General features: G+C 48.7%; 8 protein-coding genes across 8 annotated transcripts; 6 read left to right on the plus strand and 2 right to left on the minus strand.

Moving 5' to 3' along the window:
• Positions 1-329: 329 nt before the first annotated feature.
• Positions 330-2,006, minus strand: N7471_006137 (uncharacterized protein; the record flags this gene model as incomplete). Its single annotated transcript, XM_057278856.1, has 2 exons — positions 330-1,804; positions 1,871-2,006. 2 exons carry the CDS (start codon positions 2,004-2,006, stop codon positions 330-332), a joined length of 1,611 nt encoding a protein of 536 aa, XP_057138466.1.
• A 1,742-nt stretch (positions 2,007-3,748) lies between these two features.
• On the minus strand, positions 3,749-5,363 carry N7471_006138 (uncharacterized protein; the record flags this gene model as incomplete). Its single annotated transcript, XM_057278857.1, has 6 exons — positions 3,749-3,771; positions 3,861-4,022; positions 4,182-4,513; positions 4,565-4,584; positions 4,645-4,911; positions 4,971-5,363. The coding sequence occupies 6 exons, from the start codon at positions 5,361-5,363 to the stop codon at positions 3,749-3,751; spliced, it is 1,197 nt and encodes a 398-aa protein (XP_057138467.1).
• Positions 5,364-5,772: 409 nt separating this feature from the next.
• N7471_006139 (L-threonylcarbamoyladenylate synthase) lies at positions 5,773-6,531 on the plus strand (the record flags this gene model as incomplete). The annotated part of the gene is made up of 1 exon (XM_057278858.1): positions 5,773-6,531. One exon carries the CDS (start codon positions 5,773-5,775, stop codon positions 6,529-6,531), a length of 759 nt encoding a protein of 252 aa, XP_057138468.1.
• A 686-nt stretch (positions 6,532-7,217) lies between these two features.
• Positions 7,218-8,520, plus strand: N7471_006140 (Zn(II)2Cys6 transcription factor domain-containing protein; the record flags this gene model as incomplete). The annotated part of the gene is made up of 2 exons (XM_057278859.1): positions 7,218-7,919; positions 7,969-8,520. 2 exons carry the CDS (start codon positions 7,218-7,220, stop codon positions 8,518-8,520), a joined length of 1,254 nt encoding a protein of 417 aa, XP_057138469.1.
• Positions 8,521-9,471: 951 nt separating this feature from the next.
• On the plus strand, positions 9,472-9,741 carry N7471_006141 (uncharacterized protein; the record flags this gene model as incomplete). Its single annotated transcript, XM_057278860.1, has 1 exon — positions 9,472-9,741. One exon carries the CDS (start codon positions 9,472-9,474, stop codon positions 9,739-9,741), a length of 270 nt encoding a protein of 89 aa, XP_057138470.1.
• Positions 9,742-9,784: 43 nt separating this feature from the next.
• N7471_006142 (uncharacterized protein) lies at positions 9,785-10,365 on the plus strand (the record flags this gene model as incomplete). Its single annotated transcript, XM_057278861.1, has 2 exons — positions 9,785-9,912; positions 9,942-10,365. 2 exons carry the CDS (start codon positions 9,785-9,787, stop codon positions 10,363-10,365), a joined length of 552 nt encoding a protein of 183 aa, XP_057138471.1.
• Positions 10,366-12,025: 1,660 nt separating this feature from the next.
• Positions 12,026-14,584, plus strand: N7471_006143 (uncharacterized protein; the record flags this gene model as incomplete). The annotated part of the gene is made up of 1 exon (XM_057278862.1): positions 12,026-14,584. The coding sequence occupies one exon, from the start codon at positions 12,026-12,028 to the stop codon at positions 14,582-14,584; it is 2,559 nt and encodes an 852-aa protein (XP_057138472.1).
• A 357-nt stretch (positions 14,585-14,941) lies between these two features.
• Positions 14,942-16,579, plus strand: N7471_006144 (Ran GTPase-binding protein YRB1). The gene is made up of 4 exons (XM_057278863.1): positions 14,942-15,360; positions 15,542-15,800; positions 15,861-15,989; positions 16,044-16,579. The coding sequence occupies exons 1-4, from the start codon at positions 15,064-15,066 to the stop codon at positions 16,115-16,117; spliced, it is 759 nt and encodes a 252-aa protein (XP_057138473.1). The 5' UTR covers positions 14,942-15,063; the 3' UTR covers positions 16,118-16,579.
• The last annotated feature ends 341 nt before the right edge of the window (positions 16,580-16,920 follow it).

Genomic DNA, 16,920 nt, shown 5'->3' on the forward strand with positions numbered 1-16,920 from the left:
TATCCCATGCTTGGTGCAAGACCAAGACCAGCAGGGCATAGAATCGCGTCAAAGGCAGCGCCGCCGCGGAAAGTCAACCTGATGGTAATTCAGCATGGAACAAACTGTCCCGGGATGTATGAATAATCTAATGCAATGTAAAAATGTTGATTTGTCTCTCAAAACATGGGGAAAAGGGACAATTATGGTTCCATGTTCTCGCCCAGATTTTCTGTGCGACTGCCTCAAGCTTTTTGGGCATATTGGCGAGGACTTAGAACTACAGTCCCCAACAACCGAAGGGGCGACATGGGGTGCGACAGCCCGAGTACCTAGGTATGGTCCCGCTCTTATACACCTTCGGCTGCGGCATTGTCTCGCCGCCGCTCTACAGTGGCCTCTTGCATGAATGGGCTGTAAGATCTGATCTCTTTGCCCCATTGGAGGACCACAAAAGGAGTCGCCACCAGGGCCAAAGATACAAATGCAAGCAGCGAGCTGGCCCACTGAAATCCAAGATTCGTGTACATGGCTGCTGCGGCCAGAGGGAGAAAAGCGATAGAGATGTTCTCGACGAAACCCACCGCCCCGAGGGCGCTCGCAGCATACTTGCTGTACGCGTCGATGAGATAGTTAGCATTACCAACAATGACCGCTGTCGTCCCAAACCCCACCATCGCCAGGCCGACGGTGGGTGCCATCCAGTGTATGGAAGTGTACGATGTCCACCCATACACGAACATGCCGCCCGTGACACCAAAGAATCCACCAATGATCGATGCATGTAGCCGAGCCTCCGGGATCGGCGTGCCCGGTGCCTCGGTATTGCGGGTAGCAGATGCATAGTACCAGGGATTGGTTAAGATGCAAAATCCACCGCCCAGGAGTTCCCCGATCACAATCGCAGCTTGGATATACCCGCACTGGATGGGATCCCACCCATATAGCTCCTTGTATACCTGCTCGACCGACTGCGTAAAAAGATAGATCGTTCCCAAGCTGAAGGCAGCCCACACCGTCGCAACGAACACGACCCCTTCAGTACATAGCATGTACAGAGGCCGTTGAACGCTCAGCAGGATAAGCTGAGGCAATGCTACTTGATCGATCTTCTCGGTAGTGTACGCGTTCTTCCCCTCGCAGCGCAGTCGTTTGGCCCTAGCGCGCAGGATCGCCGGCCCGCGGCTCTCTGGCAGACCGAAGATCAGGATCGGAAATAGGGCAGCGGTCCAGATCAATTCGATGTAACCAATCCAGCGCCATGACAGGAATTGCAGGATGGCAGAGCCAACGACCGGGCCCAGGCTTGTCGCCGCCAGATAGATGGTCACGTACAGACAAATTGGGAGACTCCGGGCTCGATCGCCGTGAAAGACATTCGATGTAATACCGGCAACGGCGTCGCTTATCAGCGGAACACATCCTCCGCTGAAGAATCGAACCACAATTAGGGTGGCAAAGTTTGGTGCCAGCCCTACAGGAATCAAAAAACAAATAAAGCAAAAATAGGTGGTGAGAAGGACAGGTCGAACGCCAAAGTCCTCCATCACAGGAAACAGAAGAAGCGGACACAGCGCGGCCCCGATAGCCCAAGATGTTGTTAGCCAGTAGGAATTGGGGAACGTCGCATCGGAAATGTGAAACTCTTCCCCAATGGCCGTATGAGCCACCGTTAGGATGGTCCCATTCATCGAGCAGACAAAGCTCGCAAGCAAGCCAATGCCCGTGGCCTGCCATTTCTTCCAAAGGGGCCAATTGTATGGATCTTTGGGGTCATCCCCTCCGTCCCACGTGACAATCACGCTCTCTTGAGCAAAGCATGGGCCTGTGTGTCATGATGAGTGGGTGGATTGATCTCAGTTCATAAGTTCAAGGGCATATGTATACTAACCTTCGGTACGAGAGCGCGATACGGGGTACAAATCGATTTCGAGCTCGTCTAGTGTGATCGGTACGTTTCCAAGATCGGCTGAAAAGCCATCTGCTTTCGGTGCAATCTGTCGCCGCGAACAATCCGGGTGTGGCATCACGGCAGATGTGGTGGCGCGCGACAAGCTCCCCTGGCGCGAGAAGGAGGTCCCCCAAAGATATCCAGCTCCGTATAGGAGTGATATATTTGGTCGTTGTGGTATTAATCAGGGCAAGGTGGATAGCATGCTCAACAGTGTTGGAGGTAGTCTTAGGAATGAATAGTTCAGAAATAAATATGAGAGCGTGTCTTGGGGTATTCCATTTTCTTATTCTATGATCAGTTTAGATTAACTAAGACTAATCAATTACATACCTACATATGTGTACGTATGTAGGTAGGTAGTTAGTTATACAGTTTAGGAATTCCACTAGTCCTAAAAAGGCAATTATATTAATTAGGTAGGAGGCCCAATTAGGAAGTCAGGCTGTATAGGAGTAAGCTATTAGGTCTTCTGCAACTTGGCCACCAGCCTCTCGTTAAAACTCATATAATAATATGTAGATTGCTTGTAAACCTAAAGTCTCCACGAATCATACTTCGATCTATGTACAAGTTCAATGTGTAATGTCATCTCTGAATCGACATGGGACATATTTTGGGCGGAATGTCAGAACGGAATATAGCCCCTCTAGGCCATAAATTGAGACCATGGCTTTTCTTGCATAAGTCTGGCAGCCTACTCTTGAGATTAATTTACTCTGGGATAGCGGTAACCCTGCCGGGATGCCTGCATTGTTCAGGTACGATATCCATGGCTATTCCAGTGGAATTCCGTTCTGGCTTCTTATTGGTGGGATGGGCGGTATTCCATATTGTAAATTCTAGATCTATTTTCATCCGATCTAGGTCGCTGTCCTCCACTAGAAATCTGTGAAACTCCCAGTTTCCAATCTGTGCTCGCAGTAGCGAGAATGCTAACGATAGGCAGGCGTTCTGGACAGCTGTTTGCCTTGCTTGTTATGTGCGGAAACTGAATACATGCTGGAAAGTGACCAGCACAGGGAATATGGTCACTTCAAGAGGCTCTGTGTAGATTTTGAGGGTAGCAGTTCCCGTAACAATATGATTACCCTTGTCTCTTTAATTCAACATAACTTATGATCTATTGCGAGTACAGGAAAGATTATGGGCAAAATATTAGTACATACATACAGTTTACCCCTAACTGGTAGACTCTCACACTTTGTTTCTCTGCCCTAACCCGAAACCCCGCCAATTCATTTTACGATACGACATAAATAAATCTTTCCTAAGAATAATAGTACATAGTATGCAGAAATTTATTAATACTAGAACAACTGCTTTACGTCTAACACTGTATCTTACACGAAACTCCTATACAACCATACCTCCACTTCCTTCATGACATGCATCCTTCTTAGCACCACCATCTGAGAACTGCTAGAATCCTGCGCAATATGACACCGAGACTAAGCGCTTGAGCCCTGTGCCCTAGTTTGCGAATTTGCTCCACGAGCGTAGTGTCTTTCCATACTACCAAATGGATTAGCTGATGATAAAGGAAACTGCAGGATAAGTTTCAACCTACCCTTTCCAGAATGAAGGGAAGAGGAAGCATAGCGATGGAAATGAATCCCAATGCGCTAGATGACCAGCCAATCCCAAGAGACTGCAGCATCCGAGGGGCAGCCAAAGGTAATGCACCTCCAAATGAGCTCCTAAAAAAGGTGTTGCCGGCAAACACACTCGCAACGTGTCTCGGATAAGATTCTCCAAGATAATTGAGAACGGACTGGAAAGTGAGGTAAAAACCTGGCGCAAAAAAAGCGGTACCAATTATGGGAACCACCCAGTGTACACTAAAATTGTACTAGTAAGTACGAATTTCTATTAGTACTGTTTGATCAAGCATACCTTGGTCTTGATGTCCACGCAAATATGAACAAACAGATCGGAATGCAAACGGCACCGATTTGTCCTGGAACTAGTCTTGCTTCAGGCTCGATACTGGATTCTGGCTTAGATGCGCGGGGCTGGTAGGATAATCGAAGCCAGAGCATGTATGTCACGACGGATATGACTGCGCCGACGAGGATACCGAAAAATGCAACTGCCAAAGAACATATTAGCCTAAACGAACCCCCAGGTTGAACAACAGGGAAACACACGGGCTTGTTGTATAGGACTGAAATGATATATTCCGTCAAAAACTAAAAAAAGGTTGTAAGCCAAGGGATGAAAGTTGCTAAATTGGACAGTTTCGCCTTACCAAACGGAAAGAATTCAAACCATAGATACAGAATTCCATATATCAGCATGGTGTGTATGTTCACGAAAATTATCACGGGATCGGTGCAGGATAGTTTAAGATCGTCCACTATCTGCTTGAAGATCATGGCGCCAAAACTTGTCCTCGGTGTATCCATCTCAGATTGGCTTCGGTATGAGGGACTTCCAGTATGTGTACGAAGACGTTGCGCTCGACGAAGAAGAATGTTGGAAGACAGGGTCTCCGGTAATAGAAAGAAGATGAACAACGTCGTGAAAGCGGTAATTCCAGCAATAAGCCATAAACTTGCTGTCCAAGTGTGCCAACGCTCACTATATGAGTTAGCAACCATAACTAGGGTATAGAGCTGAGAAGGTACTAACACCACTAGTGTCCCGAATATCTGAGAGCGGGGATTAGTTGACCTTGTAACTCATGCTTAATGGTAGAACGGAGGACATACCGGTCCTAAAATCGGCCCACAAACCCCGCTTACTGCATATAAAGCAATCGCATACGGCGCTTCACCCGGCCCGTATACTTCCATCAGGGTTGCTCCTCCAACGCTTATCGGAGCGCTTCCAAAGAAACCACCCAAGAATCGAAGTGTGAGGATAGTCTCAATGTTCTTTCCAAGAGCGGTTCCGATGTTTAACAGGCAAAAGACGAGAGATCCCAGCACATACACTGGTGTGCGGCCGATAGCTGGGAGATTTGACAATGGAGATAACTAGGGAAAGTAAATCAGACTATTAGCCAAAGTAGGTGTTTGAGTTTGGTGTGTCGTACAAACAAAGGTCCAATGCCATATGCAATGACAAAGAGTGATAGCCCCAGAGTTCCTTCAGCAGTCGTGGCGCCGAATTGATCCTCTATACCAGGAATACTTGGTGTGAAGATTGCCGAGGCGGCATAGAAGCTGAAATTCAGGAACATCACATCCAACATGACGAGCGTTTTCGATAACCGTGACCAGTTCCTGGGCATGTCTGGGTCATCGTCATCTGAGAATTCAACGATAAACTGTTGGCCGGTCTCGGGCGTCACCGAAGTGGTTGACGTAGCTGAAGTCGACAGCGCCTTGAATTTAGGTGCCTCAATATCAGGATATGGCAAGACCTTGTTACTGGTTAAAACATTCAAGAGGCGTCCAAACAAGCTCTCGCGGATTAGAGCATTCATCGTGGCAAACCCTTGGCAAGAGGTACGATGAATTAGGAGCAGGTTGCAAGAACCCTTTTCAAGTATACAGGGGTGGTTAAAAGAGTGAAGGAAACTAAATAGCTGGTGAACTTTTCAAGTCTAATTGGTCTTTTATAGTCCATTCTTCATTAGATTTTCGGAACTCCGAACAACATCGCAGTTCAGGTGGATCCCAATTTCTGAATTCCGAAAATAAACTTTGAGCCAACCGTGGAAGGGAACCGGGACTCCGGCTCCATAGTTCGCTCCTTTAGATCTGAAGACTTACGTCACAATCCCCCCAGCTTATTTAAATCACCTTGCGAATCCTTTACAATCCCAATACAGACGGATTTAGAATCGCTCAAGCACTCTTTCCACCAGTATTTCCGACAAAGTTACTATCCTCATGCCTCCCCGTACAGTTCCAGAACCAGGAAATGTGCCAAATGTGCGTCATGACGCCCAACAAGCTTATCAGACTCTCAAGTCCGGCGGAGTTATCATCGCCCCAACCGATGTAGGCTATGCACTTCTGTCCAGTTGTCAGGCCGGGATTCAAAGAATCTTTGCCGCCAAAGGTCGTCGAGACAGCCATAACATCGGTATCATTGGAACGTATCAGCAACATCGAGAGATCCATTTGTTGCCGGAGTCAAAATTCGAATTAACGCGCGTGTTGACGGAGGATATGGGCATGATAATCGGAATCATCGCCAAGTTCGATTCAAAGAGCCTTCACCCGCGTTTGGCGGCGCTGGATAAGGCCACACTCTCTCAGATCACAAAAGGAGACACGGTCAGCATCGCCGTTCCAGAAGGACCTTTCCTGCGAGAGCTCGGTCGGCTTTGCGATGTCGACCCTCAGGGCATGTTGATGTTCGGAACTTCCGCAAATCTTACTGGACAAGGGCAACGATTTCGGATTGAAGATGTGGAACCCACCGTGCTTGCATGTGTCGATTTGATCGTTAATTACGGCCTGCAAAAGTGGCATTCGTACGGCTGCGGTGGCGTCAATCTTGATGTTGAAAACATGAAAGTTCTGCGTATGGGAGCCGGGTACGAAGTTTGCAGAGACAGGATCTTGAGATGGTTTCCACACCTGTTTGATGAGGCGGCCGGCGGCCTTGACCAAGATCCGGAGAGCATGGCCGAGAAGCCATAGGCTAGCAGATTGAAAGCTTGAGTCAATTAGTTCCTGAATGTTTGGTACAACAGAAACCATTTGAAGCGTGAATTACTGCTTCCTTAATTGCTTGGGCTTTTTTTCAAAAGCCTCTTTTTTTGAAGAGTCTCCGATATGCATAGGGAAAAGCTGCTCAAAAGTCATCAAAAGGGGGAAACTTGTCACCAATGGGTGTTTCCACTCGTAGGCTGATATTTGAGTTGTTAGAGATCGCTATTCCCTGAGGTTCTCCCTCCAAGCGCTCAAATGGGGTGCAATGCTTGTCGTGCATGAGTGATACATACTAGTATCTCGGTCGGTACCCGAAACAAGGCAAATCTATATTAGGATAGGCGGTAAATTAACCTCCATTCACAGACTAGAATTCTCTACGGCTTGGCCATATTAGGCTTAGACCGGCTTTTGTTACGGGCCAAGAAACACACTGTGTGTGCCCAAGGGGTAAACTGTTTTCGAATTCTACATACATGTAGTACTATAAATATTGATCGTATAAACTTGGGAATTGGTCTTGTTTGGAAATTGAAAGAATTGAGTTTCAGATGTGGAATGGGAGCATTTCTATGTGGCAACGTGTATATAATGCGGGTCGAATGCCAGATTCGGAGTTCCGTTGCGGCGAGTACGGGGTACCGACCGTCCATCTTCAAGACCAAGTTCACATCATGAATCCGAAATCAACCATGAAAATCAGAAAACAAGGTCCACCGCGCAAAAAGGCCTGCCAGATCTGCACGGAATCCAAGGTCCGATGTAGCCTCGAGAAGCCAACCTGCTCACGATGCTGGACTCGTGGCAAGCAGTGTCGGTACCCTGCGGGTTCCGACGACGTACATCGATTAAGCCCTGTGGTCTCGAGTGAAAGAATCTCAGCAGATGAGAGTCTCAGCTTTGAGCCGTCACTTGCAAACTTTTCCGCTACCTCGACCGCAACAGCGTTATCGAGTCCTATGTCTGGCCATGCATCGGATATACCGCACATCTACTCTCAGCACGAATCTACACAGACGGTGGACACCGATCTGAATTTTGATCACATTGACCTCGTGCCAATGATAGACGCCGAAAAGATCCGTGATAGCTGGCTGCAACCTTACCTTCTCACTACGACGGGACAGGTCCCGAAGCTGTTTAACCCGTTTACTGCGCAGTTCGTCACCTGCGTGCTTCGCTCGCACCCCAACCATCTTCTCGATGAGAAAAGCCTCCCTCCATTCATTCACCCACTGCAACTCAACAACAAAGCGATGCCGAGAACAATAGCAAACTGCTTTTCTCTGGTGCGCATGTGGATGAACAGAGTTGCTGGAAGTGAGGCAATTGTCTTATCAACCGTCAGACAGGAGATGGAGAGACTATCCCGGGAGGTACAGTTTATTTTCTTCCATCGAAAATACTCCTTTGACCATGGATTAGGACACGACAAGTGACTTCGACACATTATGTTCCTTCCAAGTATACCTCATTTACCTATTAACAGCTTACTTCTTCCCAATCGAAAACGCCTCCCTAGGAGACGACATGAGTATGGTAACCCTCCAAGACCTTGCCTTCCGCACTGCAAAAGCAGGTTTCGCCTGCAAAGCCGAGCTTTCACGAACGCGGCCAACTTGGGAATCCTGGATCATCGCCTCTTCCAAACGACGCACGCTGTTTACAATGTACCTCTTCACGAATGTGTACAACTCCGACAAAGGTCTTCCAAATTTCCTGTCGGATGAGTTGGGGGATGTTCTTGTTCCTGAGAGTAAAGCGCTGTGGGAGGCTTCTGATCGATGCTCTTGGACGAGGGAGTATAATCGGCACCTGTCGAAATGGGGGGATGGGATGCTGCAAATTTCGGAGCTGTGGGGATCGTCGGAGACGGGGTCGGAGGCGAGGAGGAAGCGGATTGGGCGGTGGGTGCAGTCGACAGATGAGTTTGGGATGATGCTTTTTGCAGTTTGTGCGCATATTCATGGGTGCTAACCATACCATGCGATTTTGCTAAAGATAGCTTGTTTAGGGTATGATGGCATCTTTCTGTGTAATACTTACAAGGATGGATTAATCTCGCACACTCCTACCAAAGCCACCTAGCAGCGTTATGTCGCCCTTGTTGAAATACATTTATTATTAAGTCCAGAAGTGTTGACCTTACAAATCGAAAGGTAGAGAGAAGGGAGAGAGTTGTATTAGTTATTGGGTCTCTCAGAACTATCTAAGGCTACTAGCCTAACTATCAGGCAACCATCCGATCTCCACTGCCTGACTAGGAATCCATCTCAAAAAGGAGTTTGCTCACTTCAAATCAATGGTACGGAAACACATGACCTGTATCTCGATGATTATGAGTCCCAATGTTTACTGCCCTTTCTGTGGAGTTGTTTTGCTGCCCGATCCCTGCAATGACAATGACCCGGCGTCTTTCCAGTCCCGCGTTCGACCTTGATACGCAGAAGTACGAGGTCTATACTCAACCAATGCTACTGCTGGCGATATCATCACAACTTGGTTGGGGATAGTACGTGGCCGGAACATTTTCTATGCGCCGCTTGACAGCGATCAATCCTATGTCGACATGGGGGTTGAAGCGCTAGAGGAATGGAGGCTTTTCGGATTATCTGAAACCCTTTTCAGGCCATCTTTCAACCGTTGGTGCTTCGGATTTCACAACTCGTGTTGGAAATTGCTTCTCCTCAGGCTTGCTCATGGACCAGATAATGCCCTCCAGAGTGTAGTGGCTATTTCAGAATCGGTTTTTTATCAATTGTATTGCACTCCCTGTATCCACGCATCCATCTTCCAATTTGGCCACGACTATGAGGGCGCCGCACAAACACACAAATCGTTCGGGCTGCCAAAGGTAGTGTTTACGCTGATCCCTGTGCAATTCCTTTCCTGGAGGACTAAGAAACAACGGCATCCGACTTCCGCAAGATGTATGATAGTTCGCTGTGGAAAGAGCGAGATGGTGCTCGCTCGACGACTGCAACTACGACAGGCCTTAATTACCACACCGAAGAGGGCACATCTTCATCGGGTCACTTTGAGCCTAATGATAACTGCCATTTAGTCCCATCCCCTGATGCCATGGCAAAAAGAATGCACGAAAATGTGGAAAGACCTAAACACTACATCTTCGCTATCGGCTCAATGCAGCTGTTGAGCTCATACCAGTTTCGCCCAGCAACATCATCACTAGACTAGTTGCCTTGAGGTTCAATTCCTAAAGCAGATTCAGACAGCAGCTATGCAGACCCAGGCAACCCTAACTTGCTTTGAGCGCGTCGGTATTCAGTCCCAGCAGTTTAGCAAACAACCTAGCATACCAGATATTCTGGATTGTGAATGCCATCAAATACCTGACGATCAGCTGCGGTATGACGAAAGGTTCTCTCATTTCATAGTAAAGGTTCCGATGACTATCAGACCTATGCGTCACTCAAGAACGTCCGGAAAATCCAGGCATCCACGGGCATACAAGGTCAATCCAGATCTCGAAGTTGCATATCTGGTTTGAAGCTCGAGTATCATACCCATCCAAGTCCTGGCATCGTAGGACAATGGATGCATCAACTCGATGATGGATTTGAACTGTCCCAAAACGAAGACGTCCAATCCTTGACTACCTGGCTCATCCCAATGGAGTTCTCGTCTGAGTCCCCGGGGATGGAAATAGGTCAAGTCGCAGCCATACATATTGAGACGACGAGTTCTCGCAGTGTGACATTTCGCTCTCCGGACTTCCAGTCTATCCCATCACAAGCGCTGCAACACCACCAGTATCAGGGTGACTCGACGAGAAACTCACGGCTATCTCTTGGATATTGAACGTATCGTCTGAGCGCATCCGAGCTGTCATTTCTACAAATGGAAGCCGCCGAAAAGCTCAAATACTGGTCCCCGAACAAGTACCTCCTTTTGACCAGGTACAGAATCTCTACTTTGATAGGCAGAGTGATGATGGTTGTAGAGAGACCATAATCACAGTCGAGGCCTACTTCAAAGACCGAGCCTTATGTCTCTCAATAGATATAGAAAGAGCTCCCAGGTCAATTCGTGGATACACTCTACATCAGAATCTTGGGTATAACAGAGTGCAAACTCGAGGTCACTGCAGCAAAATTGACACTTGAGTATTAGGATGGACAAATCGCCATCGGAAATGAATTTCTCGCCCATGGAGCCGAGCTTTCTGCGAGAGCCATCTTCACCAACTCCATGACTCGAAGCAGCTCCAGCCGGAGATGATTGCAATCCTCGAATGCCTGGTTGAATGGTGTCTACCCAGACCCAGTTGGCATCGAGGACAGCTCCCTGCTGCACAATGCCATTTTTACAGAAACATGACCATATGTTGATGCACAAGCATGCTGGTCCACGGTAATTAGCCCGGGCCTTGGTACTTCACACATTGCCATCCAGGCGCTCAATGAAGCCAATGTTCGCCTCCTCTTGAAACTCAGTGTTGATCCTGAGACGATGTACACGGGCCGTCAGGTGTCTAGCAATCTCGCTGCGCAGATGTGTCATAATGCTGCCATTTGCATTTTGCGTAAGAAGCAGGTGGATCCTTGCCTGCAGGGATTCCTCGGTCATATGCCGATGGATCTTGCTGAGCAGGGTGAGTTTCGGAATGACATGATACTGCTTTCAGAGGATTGGATATCTCAGATCGAGTGACTACAGCGAGGTCAATCCTAGGTACTTTTTTTTTCAATCGCTCTTCATTTCCGTGTAGACTTTGGAATGTATACATGGACGATGTCAATGTTCGGGTTTAAGGTGATCATGGTGGGGCATAGTGGAGCTGTACCTTATCAAGTATAGAACAAGTATAAGAATAGCTCTTTAACAGGAAATAATGAAATATGATAGGTTCGGGGGGTTAGTACTTTCTTTAATTTGGAGTGCATCGGAGTTGGAGTGCATCGAGAGGGGCAGACAAAGGACTTGCAGTTAGGTATCAAAGTGTTCTGGTACCTAGTACCGCCATCACCGCTGGAAGCACCATACAAATCCCAGGTACCCTGTACTACCCCGCCATTGCTGTCACTTTGGGTCATCCATTAATGTTCTTATCGCGACATAACACATTCCCCCTTCATCAACTTCCCACGTTTCAGTTCTCTTTTATGTCCCCTTAACTTCATCTTCATTACTGTGTTCCTTTGCTCTTTGGCCTTCCAACGTTTTCACGCCTTTACCCAGGTATGCCCTTACTTCCTCAAGTCAGAAACGCACCTGACCATCCTGACATCCGGCTCCCCGCAGACCCACCTTATCACTCTATTTGGGCTTTCTGAGTCTCTGCCTAGCACTCCCATCTAGTATCTTCCGACCCTCCCTTTTCTTTTCTGTTTCCCTGCTCTATATCTCTGTCTCTGTTTCTAACTCTGCTTTTTTTTTGACCTTCTTCCTACCGCTTGGGCTATTTCTAAGCTCCTGTTTCCACCGCACCCGTGTGCTCTATGAAGTTTACATCGACGATATGACTGACGATCCAGACTCGCCTCACAGGCGTTTCCTCCGTGCCCAGACTACGTCGAGTCTGCAATATCCGACTCTTCCACCCCTGACAGCTTCTGTTGAGGAGTGGTTATCCCGTTCACGGCCTACCAATATGACGTCAGATCAACTTTCTGATCATTCACCCAAAACCCTGAGTGATAGCTGGGCGACTCTGAGTGTGTCTGATATACGCTCAGAGGATGGCAGCCACTCCGAACGAACCGATACAGGCTCGTTGATCGACCAGGCCAGCCCTGACGACGTTGCGAGCCTCGATGAACGCTACAGCGGTAGCGAGGCCGAGGCACCGGATGAAGACAACCAAGAGGATGATGGGATAGACAGGGATGAAGTGCAGTGCACTGAATCGGTCTCCCAGGAGCTGCCTGCCCTCTTTGCTGCCAGACGAACCACCATCGATGACAGCACTACAACCACAAAGCCCTCCTTTCCCCACACCAGTGATTCGATCGAATTTGTGGAGCCCGAGAAGTGGCCCGAGATCGAGCGAGTGGAGCTCAAGCATACTATCCGCATCTTTGAAGGTGCTGCAGCCTCAGAATTGAAGAGTCGGCTGCCCTACAATTCAACCGACTCCATCCTCATGGCCACAGTTCAACAGACCATGACGAAACAGAGCCTCGACCTGGACAAACCCTTCCGCGTGCTCTATGTCGGACAACCGGGATTCCGAAACATTATTCTCGACAAGATCGGCGATGTTCTGGTATCAAGCTCATGTGCTGGTTCAGAGCCCAGCTCGGCCGAATCTTCCCGATATCATGTCGTGCCAACCTCATTTGGCGCCGGAGCTGTTCCCAACTTCGCGGAACTTCTCCCGATTCATGTGCAGCTGGTGGTTGACGAATGTCTGGAAGCCACAGCGGATCCCCACGCGGACCGGCCCAATACACTCAACCTAAAGTTCAAGAACCGTCCTGTCTGCACTTCGGCCTGGAGCGGGTCTGACTATCATGTAACATCTGCAACAGATTGGACTCTACCAGATGTGGCAATTCTCTTTGTCTCCGGCCTCGATGACGCAGCGGCCACCAAGACCCAGCGTCTTGCCCACACGTTCCTAGAACGCCATGAAGTCCCGACAATGGTGATTTCGGAGGAGCCACTGTGGAAGATGGCCGGAGAAGTGATCCCTCTTAACCACAACAGTCTGCACACATGTTTGGAGTCCCGCCATCCAGTTTCCGGGGAGACCGCAGTCCTTCGACGGTATCCTATCGATTTAAAGACTTTTGAGAGCATCACGCCTGGTCAGTTGAATCGAAATCTGGCTTCTCTTGTCGGCCTGTATCCAAGGAAGGCACATAAAGTCACTGCCGATGCTCCCAAGCCTCCCCAGAGACACATATTTGCAGATCTCGAGAAGTATCCTGGTAATTGGCTCCCGCCTTCCTATGCCACGCGGGCCCGAGATCTGGCCCCCACGCTACGTCTGATTGCCTTGACTCTCATTTCGGCCATTACCATCTCTATTGGGTATGCGGCTGTTAGGGTTCTGGTCGTCTTTCTAGCGCAATGCTTTGCCGGATCAGCTCTATCCAATGCATCCTTATCAGTGGCTTCTAATGTCTCTCCCACATCTGTCCTGGCCCTGGATCGTGTGGTACAAACCTCAATCTCAACACGACCGTCAGCTTCTATGCGAGTATTGCATGTGCCCTCTTCTGAAAATTCAATCCCTGAAGATGTCACAGTGTCATCTATTTCTACTGCGAGATCATCGGGAACGACGGATGAATTTGAGATTCAGGTTGTTGGAGACTGCCATGTTGTCATCAAACCCCCACATAAGTTTACATCATCCAAGAAACAGCCACAATTCAATGTGAGTGTTCACAGAGAGAACAAGGCTCTTACATACGAGCTGTCACAGCTGTTCGATGGAGTCTACACACTGAAGTTGAACCGCGAGGATGCGTACGGGTTAGTCAACTTGACGATCACAACCAAGTCAAAACAGCCAATCAGCCAGACCATGGCTGTTGACTTCGGAACTCCGTGGCTGAAGATCGCAAACTGGAGGCGTGCAGCACAGGGAATTTCTTCACAACTCGCCAAGGAGATCCATACGGCTCAGACCGGCCTGACTGAGGTATACGGCCGCCTCTCCACCGACTTACAGGTGATCGTGGGAGATGTGGTGAAAAGAACCCATCTCTTGCGCCGCAATGCCGAGAACCTACGCCGTGAGAGTCTGAATGCACGCGATTCTGTTTTATCACGTTCCAAGCAAATTTCAGAAGTCCTCACTCGCAATACTATCCAGCGATTCCGAAATGTTTCTTCTGTGTTGCAAATGCGGTCTAGTCGCGTGGACAAGGAAGCCAAGAGCCTTGTCCATGATGCCTGGAGCCGACTTGGGAAGTCAGCGACGAAGCTTGACCTCCGCAGTCTGATGGATCGAGTGCGCAACGCTAGGAAATGTAATGCGCTGGATCGGGCTCAATCGCGTGCGCGACATGTTATGGGATTCCGATCCGGCAAATCCGGGGATTGCTCAACCCTTGGCTCGAAATGATGAACGAACTTACTTTACGACTTTGTATTTGCTTTTTCTTTTCTATTAATGAGTTGGCTGAGGACTTTTTGTTTATGGCGACCAGGTTTGGTGGTGGGTGGGCAACTGTACTGGAAATGGGGTGACGCGAACTATTCAAGTCGGCGCAATGGTATCTCTTATTTAAACGGTAATCCAATTTGGTCTTATCCAACAGTACCCACTGAGATAGAATGTTCACTCTTTTTACCCTTTGATGTGTTGTTTCTATATGTTGCGTGTAGTTCACACTTATATGGAGTACGCTATTGGCAGACGAAAGCGGTGGCGGGTTCTGCCAGGCATGGGACCCAAACTAAGTATTAATTTTTCCCCCCTCATCGCCGCTTTCTCTGATCAACAAACACTATCTCTTACTGAAATTCCACTCTATCCCCCGTGGATCTCTGCTATCTCTCTTTTCATCTTTTTAAACCGATCCTCTTGAACCCATAGTCATCATGTCTGACATCACCGAGACTAAGCCCGACCCCGCCATCTCTGCCTCCGAGACCAAGCCTGAGGAGACCACCACCGCCACCGGCGAGGGCGAGCAGTCTACCACTGAGGCCGTTGCCGAGACTGTCACTGAGACCGCTGAGAAGGCTGTCGAGACCACCAAGGATGCCGCCGTGAAGACCTCTGACAGCATGTTCTCCATGTTCGGTGGCGGTCCCAAGAAGGAGAAGAAGGAGGAGGCTGAGGAGCCTACTGATGAGCCCTCCGGTTCTTCCAAGGCCCAGAAGGCCACTGAGGAGGTGAGTTTGATACATCTGATGCTGGTGACATTGGCGGTTGTTGTTGGACGCGTCTACGATGGGAGCGGGGTCTTGTGCCCCTTTCTCCCGATAGTGGGGTCGTCGCAACCAAACCATACTATGCCAGCTCCAATGATTATTTTAGCTCCGCGCATTTACTGACCATGATATTTCAATGCAGGACGAAGTCGAGGAGTCCGCCGATGTCCACTTCGAGCCCGTCATTCGCCTGACCGAGAAGGTTGAGACTAAGACCAACGAAGAGCTTGAGGAGCAGTCCTTCAAGATGCGCGCCAAGCTCTTCAAGTTCGACCGCGAGTCTAAGGAGTGGAAGGAGCGTGGTACCGGTGACGTCCGCCTGTTGAAGCACAAGGAGAACCAGAAGACCCGCCTCGTCATGCGCCGCGATAAGACCCTCAAGGTCTGCGCCAACCACTACAGTGAGCTTGCTCCCCGGTCATATTTTCCGAAGAAGATCTAGTGCTAATATGTCTGTGCAGTCGTCCCCGACATGAAGCTGAGCGCCAACGTCGGCAGTGACCGCAGCTGGGTCTGGAACGCCGCCGCCGATGTCTCCGAGGGTGAGCCCGAGGCTCAGACCCTGGCCATCCGTTTTGCCAACAGCGAGAGTATGTGGTTTTTATCCCAACTTAATATCGAGCTTTCACTAACCATGGTTATAGACGCCAACGCCTTCAAGGATGCTTTCGAGACCGCCCAGGTGGAGAACGAGAAGCTCTTCAACGCTGAAGAGTAAACAAGTCCTTTTCTCTCGTCTTGCTGACTCTTCGAGGATGAGATACCCAATTATTGTGTACTTGGCGTTCCAAGGCATTTGGGTCCATCGTCCCGGAGCTTGCTCGTGAAAAATCACCACAATTTCACCCCTTTCACACCGTTCCACCCAATCATCACCCCAATCCATCCCATTCCCACCCCATCCCCTACGACGCGACGAGCGAGGCAGCAGTTATGAAGATGCTCCTCGCATAGCTATTGCGAGCCATGCAGTCTACGAAATGGAGGGCAGTTCCCTAACGTCGGTGGTTCTTCGAAAGTAGATAGACACTTCCCCATCGAATATACCAGCACATCACCCCATACCCTGAAGATATCTGAAGAAAAACAAAACAAAGACAAATAAAAGTAATGATGTGTATGCCTAACAAGCGAGTGTATGCCAAAAAATAATACCAGATTATACATTTTTAAAATCGAAAAAAAGAAGTAAAAACTCCTTCAGCTTAGATTTTGCTTTCACTTCTCAGACACTTATTGGCAGATCGCCGGTGGGAACAATGCTAGGACGGTAAAGTAAATTTGTTTATAGCTATATCCCATTTGATCATTTGATCCCAATAGTCTGAAATTGTATGCATTATATATGAAATAAGATAAATCACTCAGAAAGTGAGAGAGTGTCGAGGTCAAGTTGAAACATACCTAGGTAGTGGGCGGCCCTGAAGATAGTCCTAGTCCAGTACTCTCTCACCTCCTTGAGCTTAATTCACCGCTTTATCAATCGCCTTTAGAATATATCAAGAGACCACTATATACGAG

The sequence above is a fragment of the Penicillium samsonianum genome (assembly GCF_028829775.1).
Source record: "Penicillium samsonianum strain IBT 33392 chromosome Unknown utg000003l_segment0_segment0, whole genome shotgun sequence".
NCBI classification, from domain to species: domain Eukaryota; kingdom Fungi; phylum Ascomycota; class Eurotiomycetes; order Eurotiales; family Aspergillaceae; genus Penicillium; species Penicillium samsonianum.

Excerpts from the sequence above, each read along its gene's own strand:
- N7471_006144 (XM_057278863.1), top strand. The coding sequence starts at position 15,064 with ATGTCTGACATCACCGAGACTAAGCCCGACCCCGCCATCTCTGCCTCC. Across the intron at positions 15,361-15,541 it reads CCCAGAAGGCCACTGAGGAG|GACGAAGTCGAGGAGTCCGC; the intron begins GTGAGTTTGATA and ends ATTTCAATGCAG. Across the intron at positions 15,990-16,043 it reads CCGTTTTGCCAACAGCGAGA|ACGCCAACGCCTTCAAGGAT; the intron begins GTATGTGGTTTT and ends CCATGGTTATAG.